A 26,104-nucleotide genomic window follows, 5' to 3' on the forward strand; every position below is an offset into this window, starting at 1 on the left:
TGTTAAGTGAGCTTGATTCAAATTCCCGCCAGCTATATTTGCTGTTGTTTATTTTAATGATGACTGTATTTACCATTTTTAATTATGTAAAACATTTATTTAAATATATTTATGTAATTGCTTATTTTTAGAAAACGCAACAAGTATATTCTTGTTTCTGTACTGTATATGCAGTCACAGTTCTTCAGAATATTATATTTTAGATTGAATATCATAAGTATAATACAGAAAATTGGATGTGTAAACTGTTTTTGTTATTAAACAATACTTTAAACTGGGTATCTGCATGCAGATCTCTTCAAATCAAATGTAAGATTTTTAAGACCATTATAAATTAAATTTTAGACTTAACATGAAGGGTCTTTTCTAATAGTTAATAGTCTAATAGTTTTTGTCTCAATAAAAGATAATGTTAAGGAATGTGTCGATTTATTTTATTTCACTGATTAATAAATTTAATTAATCAATTATCTACAATAAATTCACCTTAATAAAAAAATTTGGGAATTTAATTTAGATAATGCCCTTTAAACATGTCTTAACAGCTGTTTTGAATAGCATTTCTTGGCAATAAATTATTAAATATTAAAAAAAGTTGTGTCGTGTGTCGACCTGATAGAGTAGCTGTACCTGGACGTAAATGTTTAAAATAATTTAATAACGTGTACCTGTTTAAAATAATTTAAGACCTACAACACACCATTTCAGTGAATTTCAGACTTTTAAAGGCCTAAATCTTAAGACTTTAAGACTCCGCGGACACCCGGTTTAAAATGTTATTTAATAAAGCGTCTAATCTTTATGGTTTAAGTCATTGTTGGCATACTCTTTTTAAAGCTGGAAGCTCTAACAACTGATTTTGAAATGTTTATCATTATCGTTTAATATGGGAAATAATTATCGAGGTTGAATTTTTGCCATATCGCACAGCCCAAAATACTACCCAAAGTAGAAAAAATGCAAAGGAATGACAAGAAAGCCAGATCCGTTTTTACCTGTTTTAATGAACCCTGATTACAGTTTTAATTACAAGAGCAAAAGAAACCACATGAGAAACTAAAGTATACATGGTTCCTTGTAACGTCAAGTTTTGTCTCTCTTTACAAAGCATTACATAACCGCTGAGAGACAGATGGAAAGCTTTAATAAGAAAGAAGCAAAAAGAGAGACCTTGAACACGATAAAGAAATATTTGTCTTTTCTTACATCATCCCCTCGAAATGGAAAATATATATTTATATATGTACACAACCAAAAAACGTAATATTCAAATAAAAATAACGTGATAGCATAATGTCACCCCCTCCCTCTCCATCTGGTCACAACTAAAACCATCATTAATACAAAGCCAGAGCACTTTTCTATCACGGTTATCAAAGAGGGTAGAGGAGTACGCTTTATTAAAATGTTCATCTCGAGAGGTTAAAATTCAGGTAAGGGGGTACAAACGAATACCAGCGATAATATCAACATTAAAAATGATAAATGGTAATATAAGCGAAAAATAAAAAAATAATAAAACAGCACTGTTTATATTGAAGAAAGAGCAAGAAGAAAAACGTATTTAACAAATAAGGCAGCTGTCAGTTGAAATACAGATACTGAACCGGTGTAAGGCCGCCAAACGAACTCGAAAAAGTTAAAAGAGGGGGGGAAAAGTGTGTGTTAAGTCTGTCAGGTCCTATCTGTCCTCCTCAGATGAGGGCTAAATGTCCACTTTTTAGTTGTCAGTTTAATAAAATGAGGTCCCTTTCTGAAGGACATGGTCGTGACGTCATTTCCTACAAGAGTCCTTGCATTTTGCTACAAATAGAGCTGACGTAGCCAAACGCTTAGCCAAATAGGATGTAATAGCTGTTCTTGATCATCACGGAGAAAACACAGCCTCCTGCAACTAAAACACTGCAGCAAGACTGAGCGGGAGAATGCAAACACGGCTGGACGCGTTAAACCTTTTACGTAGACCTTACAAGGCAAAGCCGTTCAGGGTTTTTGAAACTATTGGTCAGTTAAGTTTAGCTTCATCTATAACAACACTTTTGCTTCACAGTACAGAACTGTAGTGCCCTGAAACTAATGGTCTTCCTTACATATAGATTTACCTTCTGAAATATAATTTGTATCAAAACCAGCGTTTGTTCTTTTATCAAATATATACGGCTATCGTGAGAATATACGGACTCTAAATGCAAATCTTATTTAGGATAGTCTCTTTTAAACGTACAAAACTAAATAAGGCATAAAAGCAGTGTTTGAGGTCATGTTTCTAAGGCCTCTCCTGTATGCGAGTCGATAAAACAACCCATTTAAAAGAATTGGGCGGTCGTTTTTTTTTCCATTTAAAGGCACAAATGTTTGTTAATTTGAAGGCGTTATATTCAAAAGACAACCTATTGGATGTGAGGGGTGTGCAACACACGATGAATATTTGCATTCTTTACAAAATAGGACTGTATAGATGGTTTTAGGGATGATTACGTAGCTAAAAATCAGAGAGCGCCCTTTGATATGTTGCCCCAATGTCCCTATTACTTTCCCTTGGGGTTGAAACTTCATTATGAAAAAATAAATAAATAAATTGGAGCAGGAATAAATCACATTTTTCATCCAGCTGGTGGTCATGAAGATGATCGAACGTATATAAAATGTTTCCCCCAAAGTATATACATGTCTTAAGATACGTTGAGGTTGCTGAGTGGTCCCGTTAGCCGGCAGAGTCCGTTGAGCAGCTGATGTTTAGAGCCGGCAGTGATAGCGGCTGGTGGCACGCTAGCGTCAATTTCTCTGAAGGCAGTGACATGAAGAGTCATGGTTTAAAAGTGAAAGGCAAGGTGGTTCTGCAAAACGTCTGGGACTTTCATCTTGGTATGCAAAACAAAAAAGGAGAGCGTCTGTAACCACAATGTTTGAGAACTATGATTGAGTATTTAGGGGGGAGGTGTCAGCCAGCATCCTTCCTTCCTTGTAACTTTCCACTTCATCCAAGAGTGTTAATTTTAAAGCATCTTGCCAACTGATCCTAATTTTCATGAGCATGAATTAAAAGACTTTGAGACCAATTCATGATCATCATCTCTGCTCATATTTAACGGGGATGCATCAATGTCCTGTTTAGGCACTTCTGTAAACTCTTGAATATGATGAAAAGGTGTTGGGTTGACCATTAGATCCTATTGGAGAGCTTTTTTGGGGGTAAAAAAAAAAAGTGTTCAAGACTTCAACGAGACAAGAGGGATGGTGTTAGTCTAACACATCAAACAGACAGGAATGGGTTCGGTAAGCAAGGGGCTCTGGATAAACTTTGGGAAGGAGCCTGATTACTTCAATTTCTATAAAAAACAAAAAAACAAAACAGGTCAGTATTTATTTTTAGTGTCACAACATTCTGAAGTGAGTGAACCTGCATGTGCAGAAAGATGATTTGGTCATCTGCACTTTCTAAATGGATGGTCTTCACATAATTTCTGAGAGCAACAATAGCCTTCTGGCTTTAAGGAGGACAGCTCTGGGTTGGTAAGTTTATGTGTTTGACCAGGTCCTGTTCAGCAAACATTGTTTTCTAAAGACAGCTGTGCTGTCGCTCGCTGAAGCTCAGAGCTCACCCTCCTCTGGCCTGTCCCCAGGGGCGCAGCCAAAGTCTCTGGACTCTTCCGGTCTCCGTTTTCCTCTCCCAGTTTAAGGTCTACCTCTTGGGAAAGTTCCTCCTTCTCACCCCTACTCTTCTTGTCCTCGGCCTCTTCGGTTCCTGCCTCCATTCGCTGATCCTCACTCCAGCGACGTTTGAAACGCAGCTTCAAGGGGATGCAGCGTGTACCCCCGGGACTGATGGGAGCACCCTGGCCAAGGTTTAGCTCCCTGGGTTCTGCTTTAAGACCTAACAGATTCAGCCCAACCCCTGAGGTAGGGGCAGCTGGGGTTTTGAAGACATCTTCCTCAAGATCATCATCATCTGTCATACGATCATGGTTGGGTGGAGGGGCGAGGCCACCATTGGGATGGGGAGGGGAAAATACATCACATTCCTCATCTTCATGCTCCTCTTCGCTAATGTCTGTGACCTCAACTTCTTCCTCCGACTCCATGTCTGAGATTGGCTCAACCTACAAAAGGAAAAAGGAGAGTTAATCAGGAAACCGATTTCAGTCTCAGAAAAGCTGAAATGTGGAATTCTTTAAAGGTGAACATACCTTGATCTTTGGTGGACCAGCCGCTGGGTTGTTGGTCATCATCCCAGACGAGGAGGAGTTTGAGGCTGAACCAGACTCCCCACAGTATGGGAAGGAAGCAGCAGCACTTCCAGAATTTGGAGCATGCCCTCCTCCAGTCTGGGTTGGTCCTTCCCTCTGTTTGCGGCCCAGTGGTGGTGGCTGTAGCTTGAACTTGAAAGGAGATAGATGAGGCTCATCAGCCTGGTGGTGCAGAGGGTGACTTGTTAGGTGTGGACCTACACCCGCTGGCCCACCTAGTCCCTTGTCTGGGCGCTGGGGCTGGGGGATGACGATGTTGGGATAGTGCAGGAATGCACGAGGACTCAGATGATAGTTGTACACACTCTGAGTGTGAGCTTGCAGGTAGCGCTTCATGTCCTCTGGATTGAACGAAAAGTGGGAGCCCAGCATGGGTGACAGGGATGGAGAGGGTGTGTAAGGCATGTGAGATGTAGGGGTCATGGAGAGAGCTGGAGAAAGAGTAGGAGGCAACAAGCCCCCAGGGCCTGGGAGAGGGGACACTGGGAATGGGGACAAGGGTTCAGGGTGCATCCGGTGTGGTGGCACATGGGGCCCACTCCTGGGGAGGCCAGTTGGGTTGGGCGGTGCGCCATAGACACGGAACAATGAATCATGGGACAAGCGTGGGTGGAGCAGGTTTCTGAAGGCACGGTCAGCCGGGCGGTCATCGCCGGGAGCCATGCCAGTTTCCTCAAGCTCTGAGTTGGTGGAGGTGCCATCGCTGCAGTCAGAGACAGAGCCACGAGCTATGCGTCGAGGCACAGCACTGAAGACACCAGGACTGCGTAGTTCCTCACTAGGAGAAAGAACGTCCGACGGTGTGGATGGAGGGAAACGGAAATGAGTGCTGACGCCAGATGGGACAGGTGGAGCACTTTGTGGAACTCCAGAACCTACGAGAGAGGTTGAGAACATTAGTATCTAAAGGACTTATACTTTCATATGAGATTAAATATGCGAGTCTGAAAGATTTAGAAGTAGTGGTCCTTACCTGCAGAGCCCATGTCAATGAATGGATAGTTGACCAGCACCAGCTTGTTAAAATTGAACTTGTAGGTGAATCTTTTCCCTTTGGTTTTGTGCAAGATCCTTTTGTTGTAGTAGTATCTGCAGAGAGAGTGTTGGCATAGTTACACATTTGCAAAAGACATTATTAGGAGTCAAAATTAGTTTTGTCTGCGACACTTTTGAACTCGCTAAACTTGCACAGAAATGACCAATTTAGAGACTTTTGTTTTGAGGAAGTTTAAGATACATCGTAGCATAAGAGTAAAACAATGTGATCAGGTTTCAAACTGAATCGATCAACTTCTATTTTAGTTTCAAATAACTCATGTATTACAATTAAACACCTAGGACTGAAAACCCAAGCTTATAAATGCATATAATTTTTATTAATATATATTTTTAACTGATTACACTATAGTCTTTCATTTGAAGGGAGGCAATCAATTTAACCTTGAACCTTGAATGACTAAAACTCATTCAAACAGCTGTTTACTTAAAATCCAATTAAAATGGAAAAGATGACATGGAAACGCTTGGCAAATGTTCTTAATGTTAACTAGATGTGTTTTAAATGAAGATATATGCATAAAAATGTGGCATATGCAAAAGTGGTAAACAGATTGTCAAGATGAAACATTCAAATATTGTACCTGTCGAGAAGCAACATGTTATATACATTTTTCAGAGACCAGGATCAAAAAAATAAATAAATAAAAAAAAATCAAACCTTTCACAGTAAAAGCCTGATATAATTATATTTATCATTACGGAGTACAGAAGGTCACTGTGTGTAACACACACATGCTGAATTCTTTCATACATGAAAGCATTTAGCCAACCAGATTCAGATATGTGCTGAGCAGATACGTGACTTCATGGCCATCTGAAGCTACAGATGTTAAGTTGATTTATGGCTTCAATGTGTTTAATTAAGACGTCACTGAGGGTGCATGTGTGAGAAGACATGATTGTGATATATAATGATGTGCGGATCTGAAAAGTTCACAGGCGCATACTCTGAGAAAAGGGCACATACGCATGAACACAACACCAGCACATGGAAACAACACTTTGAAGTGCATTTGAACTTGCTTCAAAAGAGCTCTAACTAGTGTGATTTTGCACACGTGTGCTGTGCAGACATTCACATACACCGCTGAACAAAATAGATGATCTTAATGCACTTCTGTTTAATTTCACCAAGCATAACACAGACAACATCCATCATGAAAGCAGAGGCCCGATTATAGTATGATCTACCTGAAGTGGCATCGGGTTAACAGGTAAACACAACAAGTGTGTACATGTTGTTTTGCATTGTCTGTTCGCCTGAAGTCTGTTCATTTTCTCAACAGTTCAACAATGGGACGTCTGTGTAGTCTGGAGTCAGTCTGAATGCTGTTTGAGTTTTGAGGAACACATGCAACCTCTTAGGTATGGATGAAAAGAGAGAGCAGAGACAGAATGCCTTCAGGCTTTTCTTTCTCAAATGACTAGATCAACACTTGTGAATAACAAACTTTTCACTAAAACAACAAATAATCTTTAAATGTGTTAAACTGTTATTACTCATAAATTACTCAAAGTATGATAGAATTTGTTTCTAAAAAAATGTTTTACAGTGACTTAAAGGCCGTTATACAGTATACACTGATGATGTGTTCACACCAGACGCAGATGAAGCATCAAGTGCGTGTGGTTTACATGTTAAGTCAATGCAAAGATGATAATAGACATCCTGCAAGGCTGTTTGCAGGAATGAAGCGGCACGATGACGTGATTTGCGTCAATTGAGTAGGAAATTCTGAACTTTAGTGGACATTTGTGCCGTGTTAAACAATCACGAGCTTGCTCTTGTAGGGATGTGACGTGGCACCTATTGTTGGTGTCCCGAGGGGTAATCCTCCTGCCGACACCGAACTACAGCTCATCAAACTGGGCTTGGCTCAGTCTGAAGCACTGCTGAAAGCTTCCATCATCCAGGTATGGTTTCTGGAGGAGTTAATGGACTCTCAAAGCTGGGTGCACATCAGAAAGAATCTAGTGGACTTTGACACATGAACGAATCGGCTTTGACAGGTGAAGGAATTGGTTTTGACGTACGAAACTTGTTTGACGAACGAATGAAGCCCATTTGATGTGTGAAAGAAGCGCCTTTGACACGCAAACGAAGCAACTTTGATGCGCAAACGAAGTGACTTTGATGCATTAATAAAGCGACTGACGCGGGAATGATGCAACTCTGACGAGCGAATGAAGCATTTTTGACGTGCAAACGAAGCAACTTTGAAGTGTGAATAAATTGATTTTGACGCGCAAAGAAATCGACTTTGATGGGAAAATGTAGTAACTTTGACGCGCAAACAAATCTACTTTGACGCGCAAACAGAGCTACTTTGACGCGCAAACAGAGTTACTTTGATGAGCAAACAGAGCTACTTGAATTAAATGACTTTGATGCGCCAAGGAAGCAACTTTGATGCACAAATAAAGAGGTCTTAACGCGCAAATGAAGCAACTTTGATGCATAAACAAATCGATTTTAATGTACAAATAAAACGACTTTGATGCACAAGTTAAGCAACTTGAATCAAGTGGCTTTGACGCCCTAAGGAAGCAACTTTGATGCGTAAATGAATCGATTTTGATGCGCAAAGTGATTTTGATGTGCAAACGAAACGACTTTGATACTCAAACAAAGCAACCTGAATCTAGCAAATTTGACACGCTAAAGAAGCATCAATCGAGTTTGACATGTGAATAAAGCGAATAAACTCAAAGTGTTCATACGTCCATTTATACGAGAATAACACAATTTATTTGCGCATCCAGCGTCTGGTGTGAACACAGCATTACAGTGTATGTGTGGTATTAGTCATTGTAATGGAACTACCATGGTTTCTGATTTATTTATGAATCAATCAAATTCGTACTATGGTATATCCCCAAGTATGTTACTAGAGTAAAAAGAGCCTACACAAACAGAGCACAAAAAAATTAGCAACACTTAGCATTTAGAGTTACACATTTGAAACGTAAATGGATAGTTTGTCCAAAGATTTTAATTTGCTTGCGATTTACTCTAGACTATTTCCTCAGACTATCCAAAATGTAAGTGATTTATTTCTTCAGGAGAAAATAATATTTTTGAGCCATGGCCCTTGGTGATACAGTGTAAGAAAATAGTTATCAGCACTTTTTATGGTAGAAAAAACCCATAAAAGCTGTAAAAAAAAACAGTGTCAGCTCGTGTCTGAGTTTGCACCTGCACACACTGACGCTCCAGACTCTCAGCCATTTGCCAAGACTGGATTAAAGGTAATGTAGTAAATAATGTTCAGTTTCCAGCACAGCCTGATTGTTTGGTGTACATTTCTACGGCAAAAAAACAAAAGTAGTAGTAGTAGCAAAAGTAGTAGTAGTAGCAGACATCTTGGATGGCCTGAGGGTGAGGAAATGAACAGCAGGTTTTCATTTTTGGGTGAAAGATCTCTTTAAATTCAAGCCAAAGTACCAAATTTGGATAGAAACAACGGACATTAAATGTGCAAAGCTTTCATTAGAGGAATAGAGTCTTTGTGGGTCAGTGCAGAGCCTCCGACTACTCAATAACACAAATGAAGAAAACCAGCTTCAACCGAAAAAGCCAGTATGAGGTCACGAGAACGCCTTTGTGTGTGTGTGTGCTGTTTTCTGGCATTAACTGAGAGGACATGTTTTGTGTCCTCCACATGTGCAGAACAGAGGCCAGTTCTCCGTTTCTCAGAAGCCGTCATGGTCTCTGCTGTGACACTAAAGAACTTTCTGCTTCCCATCTGAACTGCTTTCTGTTGCCTTTCTTCTGCCCCCTCCCTCCCTCTTCCATTCATACGCGTCCATATCTCTTCGAGAAATGAAAGAGTTCTCGGAAGTGGAGGACGCACACTAGGCCTGTAAGTGATGGCTGATGAGCACTAAGTGGGCTTGATTATTCTGGGATGGCAAAGGCAGGTTCAGCAGGTTTGAGTGGGCATCCGCAGGTTGCCATGGTGACTGGTCCAAAGCGTTGAATAACATGAAGAGACAGACAAACAGGCAACTGGACAGATTGCGGGTGACAGACGAGCACGGAAAAAGGCAAAGGCGGAAAAATGCTGTACAAGATGAATGACAACACGGGGATACAAACATCGTCCGTCAACATCAAATCAGAGAAACAACATGTTGTAGACCTACATAGGCAGAGGCATCCTAATTGAAATAGAGAGAGCGAAAAGGCTCTTTATGGGAAGCAACTTCACTAATGACACACCACACAAACACAAAAAATGAACCACAGGAAAGACGTGACTAACATTCAGAGTTGCCATCAACAATTTTATGTTTCCAAGTTCATAGTCTAGGTTAGCCTAAAAGTTGAGTAAGCAATTTGGTATAATTATTCATTCGTTTGTTCGTTCGTTCGTTCGTTCGTTCGTTCGTTCGTTCGTTCGTTCATTCGTTCGTTCATTCGTTCATTCATTTTCTTATTGGCTTATCTCTTTATTAATCAGAGGTCGCCACAGTGGAATGGACCATCAACTTATTCAGCATATGTTTTACATAGTGGATGCCCTTACAGCTGCAACTTAGTACTGGGAAACACCCATACACTCTCACATTTACACACGTACACTACAACCAATTTAGTTTATTCAATTCACCTATAGTGCATGTCTTTGAACTGTGGGGGAAACCTTAGCACCCAGAGGAAACCCACATTAACATAGGGAGAACATGCACACCTCAAACAGAAATGTCAACTGACCTCAACTAGCTGGAACTTGAACAAGTGACCTTCTTGTTGTGAGGTGACAGTGCTAAACACTGAGCCACCATGCCTTGAATAATTATAATATTTGAATAATTATTACATCTAATGCAGGGGTCACCAACCTCGGTCCAGAAGGGGCCGGTGACCCTGCAGGGTTTAGCTCCAACTTGCCTCAACACACCTGCCTGGGTGTTTCAAGTATACCTAGTAAGACCTTGATTAGTTTGTTCAGGTGTGTTTGATTAGGGTTGCAGCTAAAATCTGCAGGACACCGGCCCTTTAGGAACAAGTTTGGTGATCCCTAATCTAATGTGATATTGAAACTGAGGCAGCAGTGTGGGAAATATTTCTACCCACTGATGAACAAAATTAATTACAGTCACTCGACTTTTAAAGAGCTCAAGAATTTCAAGAAGCAGATGACATAGACGTAGTATGCTTGAAGTAATAATATAGTTGGTGGGTGTACAGCTGGTGTGGATGCAAATATTTCTATCGTTCATTGTGAGGGTCACTCTAAATACCACCAAATAGTGGGTATTTTTATTTAGAATCTATAGATGGAACATACATATACAGTTGAAGTCAGAATTATTAGCCCCCGTTTATTTTTTCCTTAATTTCTGTTTAACGGAGAGAAGATTTTTAAAATAGTTTTAATAACTAATTTCTAAAAGCTGATTTATTTTATCTTTGTCATGATGACAGTAAATAATATTTGACTAGATATTATTCAAGGCACTTCTATACAGCTTAAAGTGACATTTAAAGGATTAACTAGGTTTATTAGGTTAACTAGGCAGGTTAGGGTAATAAGGCAAGTTATTATATATCGATGGTTTGTTCTGTAGACTATTGAATAAAATATATAGCTTAAAGGGGCTAATAATTTTGTCCTTAAAATGATGTTGAAAAAATTAAAACAGCTTTTATTCTAGCCCAAATAAAACAAAAAAGACTTTCTCCAGAAGAAAAAAATATTATCAGATATACTGTGAAAATGTCCTTGCTCTGTTAAACATAATTTAGGAAATATTTTTAAAAATTAAATAAATAAAAAAAATCAAAGGGGGTCTAATAATTCTGACTTCAACTGTACCCGTTTCTTAGATGAAGTTGAGATTGTTGCAGTGCAAAAGATCAAAAGATTCCTTTTACCCTAGACTAACATCAATGAGGATATAACACTTATTGGGGGCTCGTCCGGGATCAAACGATTTAATTAGATTCAATCCATGTTTATTTCTATAGCGCTTTTACAATGTAGATTGTGTCAAAGCAGCTTAACATAGAATTTCTAGTAAACTGAAACCGTGTCAGTCCTGTTTTTACAGTTGAAGATCCCTCAAAGGATGCTAAAAATATTCTAAAGGGAACTAAACACAAGTTAAAATGGTTTGGTTATCTTTACAATTGTGTTTGTGGCAAACAAAATCATTCATTCATTTGTATCGCGTCAGCATAGTAAAGAAAGAGGCTACATTAGCCCAGAGTTTGACACCTACACGTCACCTAGGTAGGCAGCACACTTGGCGGTTGAATGAAGCCATTACCATTAACGCAGATGTGCTCATCAGAAAAGATACCGCAGATTAAAACAAGAACGCAATTGGCAGTCCTTTGGGGTTTAATAGGCAGGTTGAGTCTTTACCTGAGCGCTCGACTGAGCTTGTCGTAATTCATCTGTGGCTTGCACTTGCGGGCCCCCCACAGTCGTGCCACCTCGTCCGGGTCTTTGATGACAAATTCGCCGTAATCTCCCTGCCAGGCGATGACATCGTGGTACTCCTCCTTGCGCAGCAGCTCCAGGATGAAGTGCCACAGCTGGATCTGTCTGGAACCAGGACTCGACTCCGGCTTGTAGGCCCAGTCTGGGAAGGCAAACCCTAGAGGTCAGACATAAAACACACTTGAGAGCCTTGCTACTTTGATGCAATCTAGCTAAATTCGCTGGGAATAATAAGCGGCCTTTGTTATTTCTGCAGCCTTTCAAAAGACATGCAGCCAAGAGAACAATGTGCTTTCAGGGCAGTAGGCAAACTAACATTTTGTCTGGTTAAAGTTTGTATGCGGCTCTCCTTAGAGTCTGAATAAGTTGTCAGAATGTCACAGTGTCTAGTTAACACGAGTTTCAATCCAGAATCCTTGAGGCAGCAGTCAAAATAACACTCACACACACATACACAGATGGTCTCAGTCTCTACTTTTAGACTCAATACTTGCAGAAACAGAAGAAAAGTAGCAGGAGGTCGCTGGAGGCGAGACAAAAACAAGGCCGTGACTTTGAGGGTCTTTTGTCTCATTACAGAAACTGTTTGTGCCTTGGGACATTTACATGGACAGGCGGTTACACAACATGCTAAGTGACAGACCTATTACGAATCCATGCACAACGCTGAGTCAACGTGACAGAACGAGATGGCGGAAGGCTCTCTGAAACCGGCGCATCGCAGAAGCACCTGAGAATGTTAGCCGTTGACGTACATTATCAAGAATGAGAAGGCTGCAGACTCAACCAAAATGAGGTGAGGTATTTCTGCCGGCTAAATCAGACACAATGTCCTATTAGGATGGAAAAACAAATCGGAGTAAAACACAATGAACCAAGATTCTATCTCTTAGGCACCCAATGTCAGGTGGGAACGGCTGAAAATAACAGCATAATTCCCACACTCGCACACAAAAGAGAAAGAGAGGGTCTTGGCGCACGATGTGTTGTTGTGCTCAGTGGAATGCCCCTTTCAGACAGTTTAGAGCTTGGCTGCTAATAATGCCTAGCGCCGTGTTAGGCAGCGAACGCAGAACAGCTCAGCATTACCGCCACCGCCAACTGCACACATGTGCTGCGGGGACCCACGCTGCGCAGGGGGGCGGTAGGATGACTTGGACACCGTGGGCTGGTACTAACTGTCCGTGACAACTGCTGAACAGTCGGCAATGCGGCTTGACTCATGATTGAGAAGTGTGGTTGAGAAATCTGGCGGATAGAGGATTTCTCTACTGACAAAAAAGCAGATCTGTTCAATTAAGCCATAAAAACTCAAAAGGCAGTTAATGGTAGGGCTGAGCGACATGACAAACATCTAATATCACGATATAAGTCATCTCACATCCTGATGATGATATATATCACTATATCAAAAAATAAATAGCTTCACATTGTACTCATTCGTGTGATCATAATTCACACTTTATTTTGAACTAAAGGGGGAAATGTTTGATTCAAAATATAAAATAAATATGAATAAAATATAAAATAAAAACATGTTTCAAAAACTAATTAGGTGCTAAATTAAATGCAGAATGTTTCAAGTCTGCAACTTAGTCTTGATGTGGTTAATTGCGTTTCTGTCTGCATACTCATAATGGCCTGTAATATTGCACTCAAATAAGTGATGAAAAGTGTATTACTATAAACAATATATTTTGTTTAAAAATAAACGATAGGCTCAGAACATAATATGAAATGACGGTCTTTTCATAGGGTTTTTCCTACATAGAGAATTATGAGGTGGCCACCTCTATCAAACTTTGTACCAGCTTCTCCTTTTGCTTCACCTTGAAAAATCAGGAAGGCACTCACGACAACCGACAGACGTCTATTCATTCACATTTATTGTTAGCCTTTAACTAAGATGATATTTTACTTAATAAGATTACAAGGATAACGCAAAATGTGTTTGTTTCAAGTAGCAAAAATGTCATGATCTGAATACCACCTGTACCTCATTTTGAACTAGGGGCCGTGCATAAGGATGATAATGCACCAAAACACACTGCAAGACTGGTGAAAGAGCGGTTTGATGAACATGAACGTGAAGTTAAACATCTCCCATGACCTGCACAGTCACCTGATCTAAACATTATTGAGCCACTTTGGGGTGTTTTGGAGAAACAAGTCAGAAAACGTGACCTGGCCTTTATTCTGCAAGAAAAATAAAAAATAAAATAAAAAATTGGCTCTGGCCACCGTGCAGGACTTGTATCTTTCATTCCCAAGAAGGCATGAGCCGGTATAAGATTCTGACGGTATAATAACCCTGGATAATAATATCATTGTCTCACGATATTGTAATTACAGCTCTAAGATATATTCTTTTTAAATGTCTGGGTAAAAAAAAAAAAAAACTTTCCCCTTTGAACACAATTTATTTAATTTTGAGAAACATTTAAAATATTTTGGAGCAGTAAACATGTCAGGCTAAATGATTCAAATGAATTACTGACTTCTGCTTTTTTTTATTTGTTTCAACAACACAGATTTCTTTACAATTTAAAACTGCATCTTTGGATATCTCCGTAGATTCGGTTCTCCTAAAAAAAAACTTACAAAAAACAAAAATAAAAATCGAACACAAACCTTAGAAAATTTTGGCTGATTTAAAACCTTGACTTTTCCAAACTGCGGTATAACTTGAAAACGGTTATCGTCCTATGTCTATTCCCAAGATGAATTGATGCTGAATTGGCTGCATAAGGAGGCCCTATACCACTATTTTTGTGGTCTAAAAGCAGGCACTTCGGTTTTGTTGTCCAACCCCTGTAAATCCTCATATTGCACAACCTTAGTTAGAGTAACAATTTATTTTAGTAAGTAAAACCAGATTATAATATCAGAGTTATTTAAGGCCCTTTTTACATGTGGTATTAAGACACGTTTCAGCTAATCCCAGAACAAGTACATAATGTTCTGTAGTGGGATTAGGTGCCGAGGTGGAGAGGAGCTTTTGGTAAAAAGTAAAATTAATTTTTACCACAAGTGTTTATAATATGAAAAGCAAATCTGGTCAAATTTGTTTTCAAATTGTTATGGAAGTTATCAAAATAAGACAAGCTCGAAATATTTCTGATTATGCAAACATCTGTTGTCCACTTGTTATCACAATATAGATGCCAATTAGGGATGCATGGCATTAGAAAATCTGACATGGTGTTTTATTTTTCTGTGATGTATATAGCAATATGAATATAATTTTGCAAGATGACTTGAGTAACTTTATTTGGAAAGAATTGCTAATTATATATTGATTGGGGTAATTTTGTATCAGAGTGCATCTGCATAAAATACACAAAAAATAAAGCACAATTGATGAAAACAATAGAACAAAGCACATAGCCTTCACTGTATAAATAATTAAACAATTAATCTTTGCTAAAGTAACAAACTTTATAATTTCAAGTGCCCAAATGGCTTAAATTCGCTTGAAATCTTAGTCACAGACTTTAAAAGCAGGATCAAATGATAAGATTAGGTCAGGTTATATTATTAAAACACTGCAGATCCTGGGATGAGACTTCTAAAGATTTGCACTATCGATGCTGAAATGATATATTGTGCAGCCCTGATGTCACTGTCTACCAGTTTCAACATGCTTTTTAAACATTCAACATACATAAGAGATTCATAAACATCCCCTTTAAACCAGGTGTAAACAGGATCCAAGGTGGATTTAGTGTGAATCCAATCAAAGCCATTTTCCATCGACTCTGGAACTAGACAAAATGGACAAGCTCAAATTGGAGACCAGACTCTGTTTATACCTGTACACCACTTGATGTTACACTAGACGCAAGTAATCAGATTTCAATGGTATGACTGCAGATTTCTGATTCATAACCAAGAACTGCTTGTTAGCTATTTGATTATGTACTATGCTTGAAATAGCTTACAACTAAGGGTGTCACGATTTCGCTTTTAAATTGAAATCGATCGAAATTGATGCTCAATTTTGATTATCGAATCAAAAAATAGAATCGTCGATGCTGCCACGCCCCCATGTCACGTCAGCTTGGCTTGCCAAGCAGGAAAAAAAAAACGCTTGTTGAAAATGCTTGTTAAACTGCAGACACATGAGACCCGTCGACAGAACTTCTTTCAATGAAGTCGCCGGTGTGGAAGTATTTTGGATTTCCAGTGAGTTATGTTGACGAAACACAGTTTGCAAGCTCTGCTATGTACGTATTAGGGTTGGGCCGTTTACACTACTAGGTCTTTGTTTTTAAATGGCGTTTTAGAACAACAACGATCCACATCCACACTGGCGTGTAGCATTTCTGAGCAGCCCTCCTTCCTCACTACCGCTGAAAACGCACATCACGTGACCACACACACTCATTCACACATAGACATTGACGCACACACAATCATGCACTCAAGACAAGCGGGTCCAGGCAGTCAGCGGGTCAGTAGACTGCTTCAACCTTTCACTTTCACACTAGTACTTAGTCACTTTAGCAAACATCTCAGATACTGTTGGCTGGTTCCTGTTGGTTGTGCACCTTTTTTACCGACGCCATTATAACGACACAGATCACTGCCTATTCACGAGTCCCGCAGAAAAAGTGATTGACAGGTGGCAATTATGTGTGTAACTTGCCTTTATTCATTTAATGTATGGTTTGTTCATGGGTAAAACAAAGACCATGCAGGTCAGGTAGTTTAAACAGCAGGCTACAAATAATTAATTCATTATTAATTAATTAATTATTCATAATCGAAAATCGAATCGAACCGTGACTTTAGAATCGAAAATGTAGGATTTGGAGGATCGTGACACTCTTACTAACAACGTATGTTCAATTAATGCATCCTTCTACTGAGGTTAACTCAGCTGAAAGATCTATTATTCACCATTGTTTGGCAGAGTCTTCTTACGTCAGCACATTCAATTCAAACCATAAACCTGTATTCAAAACTCAAGCTTGACTTGATTTCTTTTGTTGGCTGTTGAAGATGCAGGTACAACCCGCAAAATCCACACAGAGAATTCAAAACGTAAACCACTCCAGCACCTTTTTATAGAACTTTATTGGAATGCAACGCCAGACGTCAGTCTCCATATATCGACAAAGTGCATCTTCTACCAATTAAGCTTAGTTTATCAAGATGTGCCACATTACACAGAGCATATATGATTAGCTGCATGTTTGTGGGTCCAGACCTCCACCGAGAGAGTGGGCATAGAGAAACACAAAGCTTCCCACAGCGTGCGCGCGTCAGTGCTGACTCACGCCGTATGCGGGAGCGTATTTGTCATTCAGCTTTCACAAGAAGTGCGCCTTTTCCCTCAGCTCTCATACCTTTTTCTCTCTCTCTCGTGCGTTGGGTCCCTGGCTCCCACACCATCTCCTAGCAACAAGACACTTTAGCGCTATAAATACACGTATAGCAGAGAGAACAAAAATTAACTCAATTAATCAATTAATGAAATAAAGACGCACGAGCTGCAGCACTAAATATCCAAAGGACATTGCATTCTAATAAACAAACACAGAGTACAACTAAACACAAGGGGCAGTTCACCTGAAATACATACCGCAGGGGAAATAAGTATTGACTGTTACATTTCACACATGTTTTGTTTTGTGTTTCGCTTTCTCGTCTCTCTTTCATTGTGTACTCTGTCCTTTTTTAGGTGTGCACCCATTGGTCGAAAAAGATGTCAGTCACCATTATGATGCACCAATCAGGAGCTGGTCCGCCACGTATAAAAGGTCAAGCAGGAGCGCTTGGCTTACCACCAAACTCCTCACTTGGGTCGGCCAGCCTGTTCATTTGTTTTTGTTTAGTTGTTGCTGTTGTTGTGTAGTTTGTCTCTCGTTTAAGTAATCTATTCATTAGAAAAACTTGTGCAGCTCAATTTAACATTTATAGAGAAGTTGAATGATCTTTATGAGAATTGGATTATCAGATAAGCTCTTGTTTTGCTAATGGCTAACAGTGTGTACTTCATGAGAACTCTGGTCATTTTGAGCAGCATGGTCTTTTTGTGTTAGTTAGTTTATGGAGGAGTTGCCACATTTGTAATTATGTTTTAGAATATTAATGAAGTTTAGTTAAACGTCGCATACGCTGAAGATTACGGTTTTGTTTCTGCATTTTTTTTTGGTTAGTTAATTTAGTGGGTTGGGTGTTGGTTAGATTTTGTTATATTTATTTCTTTGTTTTGGCATTACTCCTGTTTTTCGTTTAATTCTGTTATTTACATTCTAAATTCCTATATTCATTGTTTGATTTGCTCTGTTTAATAAATTGTTAACTATTGTTTCACTTATCTATCGGATGTGTGCGTTCTCATCAGAGACTCACTGAATGTTACATCTCATCCAACTTAAGTTAAACACGTCACGACTGTGTCAGGTTTTTTCCTGAGAATAATATTTCTAAAAGGAGCTGTTGACATGGAATTGAACCAAATTTTAGTAAAAACCCAAACAATAAGAATAAAACAAAACTTAAAAATCTGAAAAATGAGTATGTGTAATAACAATTGAATGACACATGGAGAAAGTGCTGAACTACTGACATTTTAGTTTAATACTTTATATAAACGTTTTTTTTTGTGATGCCAGCTTAAAGACGCCTCTCATATAGAGAATGAAGTCATGCATTGCTCAGGTGTGATTGTTTTCACAGACATTAATAGAGTGTAGGGCTCAGCGATTAATTGAAAAGTAATCAAAATTGACATTTATAAGCTAAAATCAATCTAATTTTTCCAGGTTTTCAAGAGTTTGAAGCTACATCTAGTCTCTGGTCAAGTAGGATGATGGACCTGTTCTTGAGCATTACTTTGCACTACAGCACAGGTGTCAATTCCAGTTCCTGGAGGGTCACAGCTCTGCACAGTTTAGTTTTAACCCTGATTAAACACATCTGATCAAACTAATTACGTTCTTCAGGCTTGTTTGAGACCTACAGGTAAGTGTGTTGGAGCAGGGTTGGAACTAAATTGTGCAGAGCTGCGGCTCTCCAGGAACTGGAATTGACACCGGTGCACTACAGTGATGATAATTGGAAGCTGCGCCAGAGATTTTATATTATAGATTTTCATATTTTCCATTACATTCAGTTTATTATTTCCAGTAAAATATTTGTTTACAGAAGATGCTAAAAAATGCACAGCTTGAAATATTATTTACAGAATATACAAAAGTTATTTAGGAGGGATACTGCTTATTTTCTATTTTTAGTATGAAAAACATTGAAAACCTTTTTCTTTTTTTTTTTAAATATGCAAGTTATTTATTTTATATTTTTTATAAGAAATGTTCTTTTTGGCATTGTGTGCTTTAATTTCAGTTGTTTATCCTTGATGTTCAATAAATAATCACAGATAGTAGATAGTGTGCGTTTCCTTCAGTTATTTTAAAGTAATGCACCCTTCATTCAGAAATCTCTCACTTGTGATATGTGATCATATTTACTGTAGAAAACATGTCAGTGAACTATGAGGGCAAAAGATAAAATAAATAAAATAATCGCTTATTAATCGTAATTGAGTTAAAATGTTCAATTAATTGAGATTTTTATTTTAGGCCAAATTGCACAACCCTAACAGAACGTAAAAATCTTGATGGTTCTGTGGGTCTCGTCTATCAAATCTGAGCTTGATTTTGTATTTTCTATTGGATTTAAGTCGGGGGATTGGCTGGGCCATTCTACAGCTTGATTCTCTTTCTCTGAAAGCATTTGAGAGTTTTGTTGGCTGTGTTTTGGTTCACTGTCTTGCTGAAATTCTGCTGATGTAGATGTTGGACTGAAGCAGCTGATATTCATTTACAATGATTTTCAATACTTTTTTCCGGTGTCATTTAATTTTATTACACATAACTTCATTTGTAAACTAAATATTGTTTTCATTGTATATATGCATTTATTGGGTTGTTGCCAACATCCGGTTAAGACTTAAATTCAACAGTACCTTTAGAAATATATTTTCCGAGGAAAATGTTGACATGTTGAATACTTATACCCCCACTGTAATTTTTTTTGCTCATTGTTTTAAACCTGTATCACTATCTTCCTTTTTGTAAAAAAATAAAATAAAAATACATATATATATATACATATATATATATATATATATATATATATATATATATATATATATATATATATATATATATATATATATATATATATGTGTATATATATGTGTGTGTGTGTGTGTGTGTGTATATATATATACATATATATATATATATATATATATATATATATATATATATATATATATATATATATACACATATATACATACACACACACATATATATACATATATATATATATATATATATATATATATATATATATATATATATATATACACACACACATATACATATATATATATATACACACATATAGAGATTTATTTTGGTCCAACGTTGGACTTACACTACACAGACATACAAGTTTGCAGTGACCTGATTTGTGTAAATGAAGAGCCTTTATTTTTGGATAAACCTTTCATAAAGTCAAGTTCCTTTTATCACTACACAACAGATAAGTGGCTTCGACAAAAATACCTTCACATTTTGCAACTATTAAAATACTTGGAAACGTTCCCAATAAGCTGAAGACAGAAGGACTAGCTGCGTGCCAAATTTTATTATATACAGCCTTAGAAGTTTTTACAAAACCTCTTAAAACTAGCAGCAGAAACAGTGAGGTTTCCCTCTCACAAAGAGCCAATATGGTGACGATCAACAGGTAGACATTTTTAATAAGAAAAGGGGACATAAAATAAACCCCAGACGCGAGCTAAATGTTCGACTCTGGGGAGGGCCGAGGAATGACTTTACAAGAAACCGCTTTGAGGTACTTTCAAACAAACCAGTGCACCATAAGACACTCGTTTTTTTCACACAAGACCACAAGACAACTTAGCACGTGCACACAAACACACTCAATCAAAGCGCAACAACAGCTAAAACAGGCACGTCCCCAGTGTCTGCGGGCTCTTCTGGGACTGCTGTTTCTCTGACAGTTACTGCCACTAATGGGTTTGGAGTCAGGAGACCGCCAGACGAAACCCTTGCTTGACAGTGGCCCAGTACACACGTACAAAAACAAAGTGACATAAGCCTTACATGATAGCACCTGTACAAACTGTACCGGCATGAACAAACAAACCGGCTGACGAATGTCTGACTGAACATTACATGCAAGTTCAAGGAAATCGGACGCTAATATCCATCTTGGCTTTGTTCGCGTTCAGTTTCAGTACGTGAAGTCTCTGAAAACTGCACCTATTGCTGCCGTCTCTGTTTGCCATTAGCGTTCAGCTGCAACAGCTCTTTTTTTATGGTGAAGCCGTGACGCAAGTACGAAAAGAAAACAAAAAACGCCGTCCTCTGCGTCTCTGGTCTGTATTTAAAGGCTCTGAAATGTTTAGTGCCCCCGCGCTCATTCGTTCTGTTTCTCTCCATCTCTCCCCCACTTCCCTCCCTTCCTCCTATTCTTTGTGGGCTCTATATTTAGGCAGAGGAAAAGGTCGTTCTCCATCTACTAATGATGGTGGCGACAGGGAAAAAAAAGAGGTACGAGTGTGTGCCAGCATGAATGTGTGCAGGATGAGTAATACAAAAGAACCACAAGCGGCTCTGCTGCCTAAATGTTCCACTTACAATCGACATTGTCACTCTGCCTCGCACAGAGCTGAAAAATACTGGCGGCCGAATGATACGGGGCACTGCGGCGCTCATTCGCGTATCCAATCCGCAGTTGGTTGCATTGATCCGAGCTGTGTCGAATGAGTCAGTGTTGTTTGCGATAATGAGAACGCCTCCGACGAAAAATACAACAAAAGCCTTCAACGGCATGTTTGTGTGTTCCACATACTCTCGGGGCAATATAGATCTCATTCATCTGGGCGAAACCTTGAGGCTGCTTCATTTAGGTACACATATGTCAGTGAATCACTGTCAATGAAGTTCTAGCACGGCAACAAAAAAAATTGTTATTATATATTCATTTATTCATTTTCTTTTCGGCTTAGTTCCTTTATTAATCTGGGGTCGCCACAGCGGAATGAACCGCCAACTTATACAACATATGTTTTACGTAGCGGATGCCCTTTCAGCTGCAACCCATCACTGGGAAACACCCATACACTCTCATTCACACACATACACTATGGATAATTTTAGCTTACCCAAACCACCTGTACCACGTCTTTAGAGTTGTGGGGGAAATCGGAGACCCGAAGGAAACCCACGCCAACACGGGGAGAACATGCATAGTCTACACAGAAATGCCAACTGAGCCAGCTGAGGCTCGAACCAGCTACCTTCTTTCTGTGAGGCGACAGCACTACCTACTGTGCCATTATTATATATTATTATCATATAGTATTATGCAATGATTTTCAAAAACTACACACGATTGTAGAGAAATTAAATTCTATTCATGTTTCAGGGCTCGAAATTGCGACCATTTTGGTCACATATGCGCCCGAAAATTAATCTATGCGACCTCATAATATATTTGGGCACATTAGTGCGACTGCAGATAATGGTTGTAGAGCGACCTGTTTTGATTTTTTGTAAAAACGTGCTGAATCGCTCTTCCCTGCCGCTATAATGGTTCATATTAGCTGTCATTCACTCAAGGTATTCCACTGTCAGGTGACAGGGAAGGAGCTTTTAAGACCACGGGAAATGCAAACGGCTGAAGAGTAAAAACTTAAAGCACACAGGTTTGCAAACCCCACCTAAAGGTGAGGCGCAGATGAAAGCAATCATGACTCGTCACGTGGTGAATAATGATCCGCCAGCTGAGATCAATCGAGTACGCGCTTCTTGGAGAAGGCGCCCGAATCTCCATGCGTTGCATTCACTGCGTGTTCAGCGCAAATGTTCGCTAAAAGTCAAATCTAATACTGAACACATCATCGCCAAAGAAGCTCGCCTTTACTAAGTTTACACTGAAACTGCGGCTCATAACAAAGACCGGTATTGCGCCGATGGTTAGCGCAAGAATCCTGCTCTGCCTGCTCATAAATTGGGTCGGCTGACTCGCCAGCTTTTCCACTAACACAGAAAAATGAAGATCAGCTCAGACTGAACCTTTAAATAGACACAAACTGAAACCAAAACTTTTAAAGAGTGATAGAAGTGAGACTTTACTTACTTTCTTTTGTCTATTCTTTTTTGAGGTGTATATTATTTTTTATTTATTTACTGATGACTGCTTTGCAGCTTTTATCATTGAATTGAATGATTTATTATAATCTTTTGTTTGTTTTGTAGCAGAAATATTATTTATTAAATTGACATGCATATAAAAACAGCAGTACAAAATCAATATTTCTTACAGCAATGCTTCATTTTTGTTTGATGCAAACTATACAATTATTTTTCATAAAGTAACACTTTTTATAGCAGATAACCTACATTCATGCACATTCAAGGCAGTATCATAATGAGAAATGTAATTCATTGTTACTATTATTGTCATTTTTTACCATAATTTATATTCTATAGCCTAATTATTAGACATTCATTTTGGAATTATTGCTCACAAATATCAATGTTTTCGCAGCTTTAGTCAGATAGTTGTTTCTGGTTTTTGTCAGTCCTATTAATGTTGTTTTAAAATACAATAAATCCTTTAAAAAACAATTTCCAGCTGTGCTCATTCATTTTTGGTAAGTGCTCCTAAATTTTTTCTGGTGCTCCTAAAATTTTTTTGGTGCTCCTAAATATTTGAAGTTGGGAGCACCGGTGCTACCAAGTAAAAAGAAGTTCTAGTAAACTGAAACTGCTGAAGTTCAGTTTAGTTCAGTTCAATTTGGTTTAACTTAAACTGCTGAAAGTCCAAACACTGAAGAGCAAATCCACAAGTCCCAAACCAAGCAGGCTAGTGGCAACAGTGGAGAGGAACAAACTTCACCAATTGACTAAAATTAAAGGAAAGAAAACCTTGACACAGTTGGGCACGACCAAGCACGAAAGACAAATAAATATATCCAATTCAGACCAAAAACATTGAGGAAATTGATTGAAATCCACACTACTGCTCATTACACAGCCCTGATTTATTACATTTTGTTGAATTTTCACTTAGTTTTTTTTTTTTATTAAAGAATATTGAAGTTAATGATGAAAGCACACAGTTAGACCTCTTTCTTGACTTCACTTTGTTGCAGAGACCCTATTGGTTAAATGCCGGCAAAGTAGAACACGGAAGCAGCTTGAAGTGGAAAGCGCAAGTATGTCTGCGGTCTGGAGGTATTACAAAGTTGAAGACGACAAAATTGCCATAGCAAAGTGTTGTTATGCTAGCACATAAGGGCTCTGTAAATTAGTACACTAGTAATAGATTATTAAACACACACATTTGGTTACAATGTAAACAGTATTTTTTCAGCAGTAGCCTAAATAAATCTTAAACATTAAAAATGCTTTTCCATTACTATATTTACAAATATAACTTAATAGTTAACTATTCCTATTAAGAACATCTCAAATAAACTGCTTATTTTTACATTGTTAACTCCCAAAACACCGGTAACTCATTTATGTGAATGCGTTAATATAAAATCATAATCATTATCTGATTATTTATCTGCATTTTGCAACTAAAAGAGGGTATTTTCAACTGCAGGGAGCACAAGAAACCAAAAAAGATCCCGACTTCTGCCAGAAAAGGCAAACATGTAGGAGGGTGTCTTCACGTGGACACAGCTGCTGCGCTCGTGCATCCAGGTTAATCATGAATAACTCAGTGCGCATGCGCTAGTTGCACTATCGCTTATGTTTCAATCAAGGTTTATATGCATCAAATACATAACATCTGTGCCAAACATCTCAACTGACGAACATATTAACAATTATACAACCGTATAGCCGAATTAAATGTATGCATTGGCATGTTACAGCCCTAATGAGTATGATTATGTGAAACTCCATTTAGATTGCAATGATTCCGGGTACTTACTTATCGATGCACGCACACATATATGCACAATCCTTAAATGCTCTGATGACTTGGATTCTATAATACCTGTTTTATAACTTTAAACTATCAACAACCACCACTGAGGTATTCTAGCGATCGTTCTTCCCGCTCCATGGTGGATTTTGGCATAGTCCATTTCACGTGAGATGGCGGGGGTGAGTGGAAGAAACCAAGTCGCGGGGGGGAATATTTTCTACAGAAATAATTTATGATTTCTTATGTGGCCCGGTACCAATTGTTCCACGGACCGGTACCGATCCGTGGCCCGGTGGTTGGGGACCACTGCGTTAAAGTACCAAACAGATAAGTGGTATCAATAAAAGTAGTAATACCGTTAAAACCTTGACGATACCCATCCCTAATTCTAAAAGTATCAGATCGAGTTTCGATTTCGGTAGATACTCAAAATCAAATGACTCGAAGGCAAAATATCTGATCGGGTCATCCCTAATAATAATACTACTACTAATAATAATAATAATAATAAAAGATTTATTTACATTAATTCAACTTGAAATACCTTAAGTATTGAAGGTGGAAAACAACATGGAGTGCTAATACAGCACCAATATTTCAGTTATCATCCATTCTTGCTCCAAACTAATCTTTACACAAGAAAGAATGAATCGCACTGAGCAGAATAAGGCGATCACTGGATAACAGTCAGACAGACGGAGAAAGGGTGAAGATATGGAGGGAGCGAGTCAACCAGAAACAGAGAACAAACACTCCAGGTTGAGAGGAGAGGATCAAAGCGCCGGCCAGTCATCTGTAGATGCGCAGCGCTAGCCTGCAGCCCTCACATGATCACCGCCATGCACTCTTACATAACACACTGTGTGTGTGTGTCTGTGTGGATTCTGCTGCCCACAACACAGTCATGCCTCCTCTTGCCAAGCATGACAGGAAAGGTTCAGGGTTGTTGCCCCTAACAGGCAGCAGACAGGCACGTAAATCCCTACGCTTCATCTCTTTCACCCCCAAAGCAAATAAAAAGCGCTCTGATCCATTGGAGCAGCCGATGCGGTGCTAACTGGAGAAGGTGTGCTGATACCCTGCTGGTTAATCTCTAGTTACCAACCGTAGGGTCAGGCCAGCGGTGTGAGTTTCTTGAGGACACCGACGAGACGAGGAAAAATGCTGAGAAAGTGGACGAATGATACCAAAAAAATGCTGCGTTCTTATCTGCTTTGCTTACACGGCTGACTTCAACAGGTCATGCTTGCACTGAAGTAGGTGTTCATTTGCTCGACTAATTGCTACAACTACTTTAAGTGCTTCCAAATGAATTTTATTGATTTTCCATCAATGCTAATAAAGTGCTGC

The 26,104-nt window shown here is 38.8% G+C and overlaps 1 protein-coding gene across 2 annotated transcripts in view; it reads right to left on the reverse strand.

Annotated features, from left to right (window-relative positions):
• Window positions 1-984: 984 nt before the first annotated feature.
• erf (Ets2 repressor factor) overlaps window positions 985-26,104 on the reverse strand; it is a 52,100-nt gene continuing 26,980 nt past the window's right edge. Inside the window, exons 2-5 of one of the 2 annotated variants that reach the window (XM_005159364.5) lie at window positions 11,681-11,915; window positions 5,221-5,336; window positions 4,188-5,122; window positions 985-4,100 (exon numbers count right to left, since the gene is read on the reverse strand). In XM_005159364.5, the coding sequence (XP_005159421.1) occupies window positions 3,543-4,100; window positions 4,188-5,122; window positions 5,221-5,336; window positions 11,681-11,915 (1,844 nt within the window). In that variant the 3' untranslated portion in view covers window positions 985-3,542. The remainder of the gene's footprint in view (window positions 4,101-4,187; window positions 5,123-5,220; window positions 5,337-11,680; window positions 11,916-26,104) is intronic. The other variant, NM_001044927.1, reaches the window with a different exon arrangement.

This window comes from Danio rerio, chromosome 19 (assembly GCF_049306965.1).
Source record: "Danio rerio strain Tuebingen ecotype United States chromosome 19, GRCz12tu, whole genome shotgun sequence".
In the NCBI taxonomy this organism is placed as follows: Eukaryota; Metazoa; Chordata; class Actinopteri; order Cypriniformes; family Danionidae; genus Danio; species Danio rerio.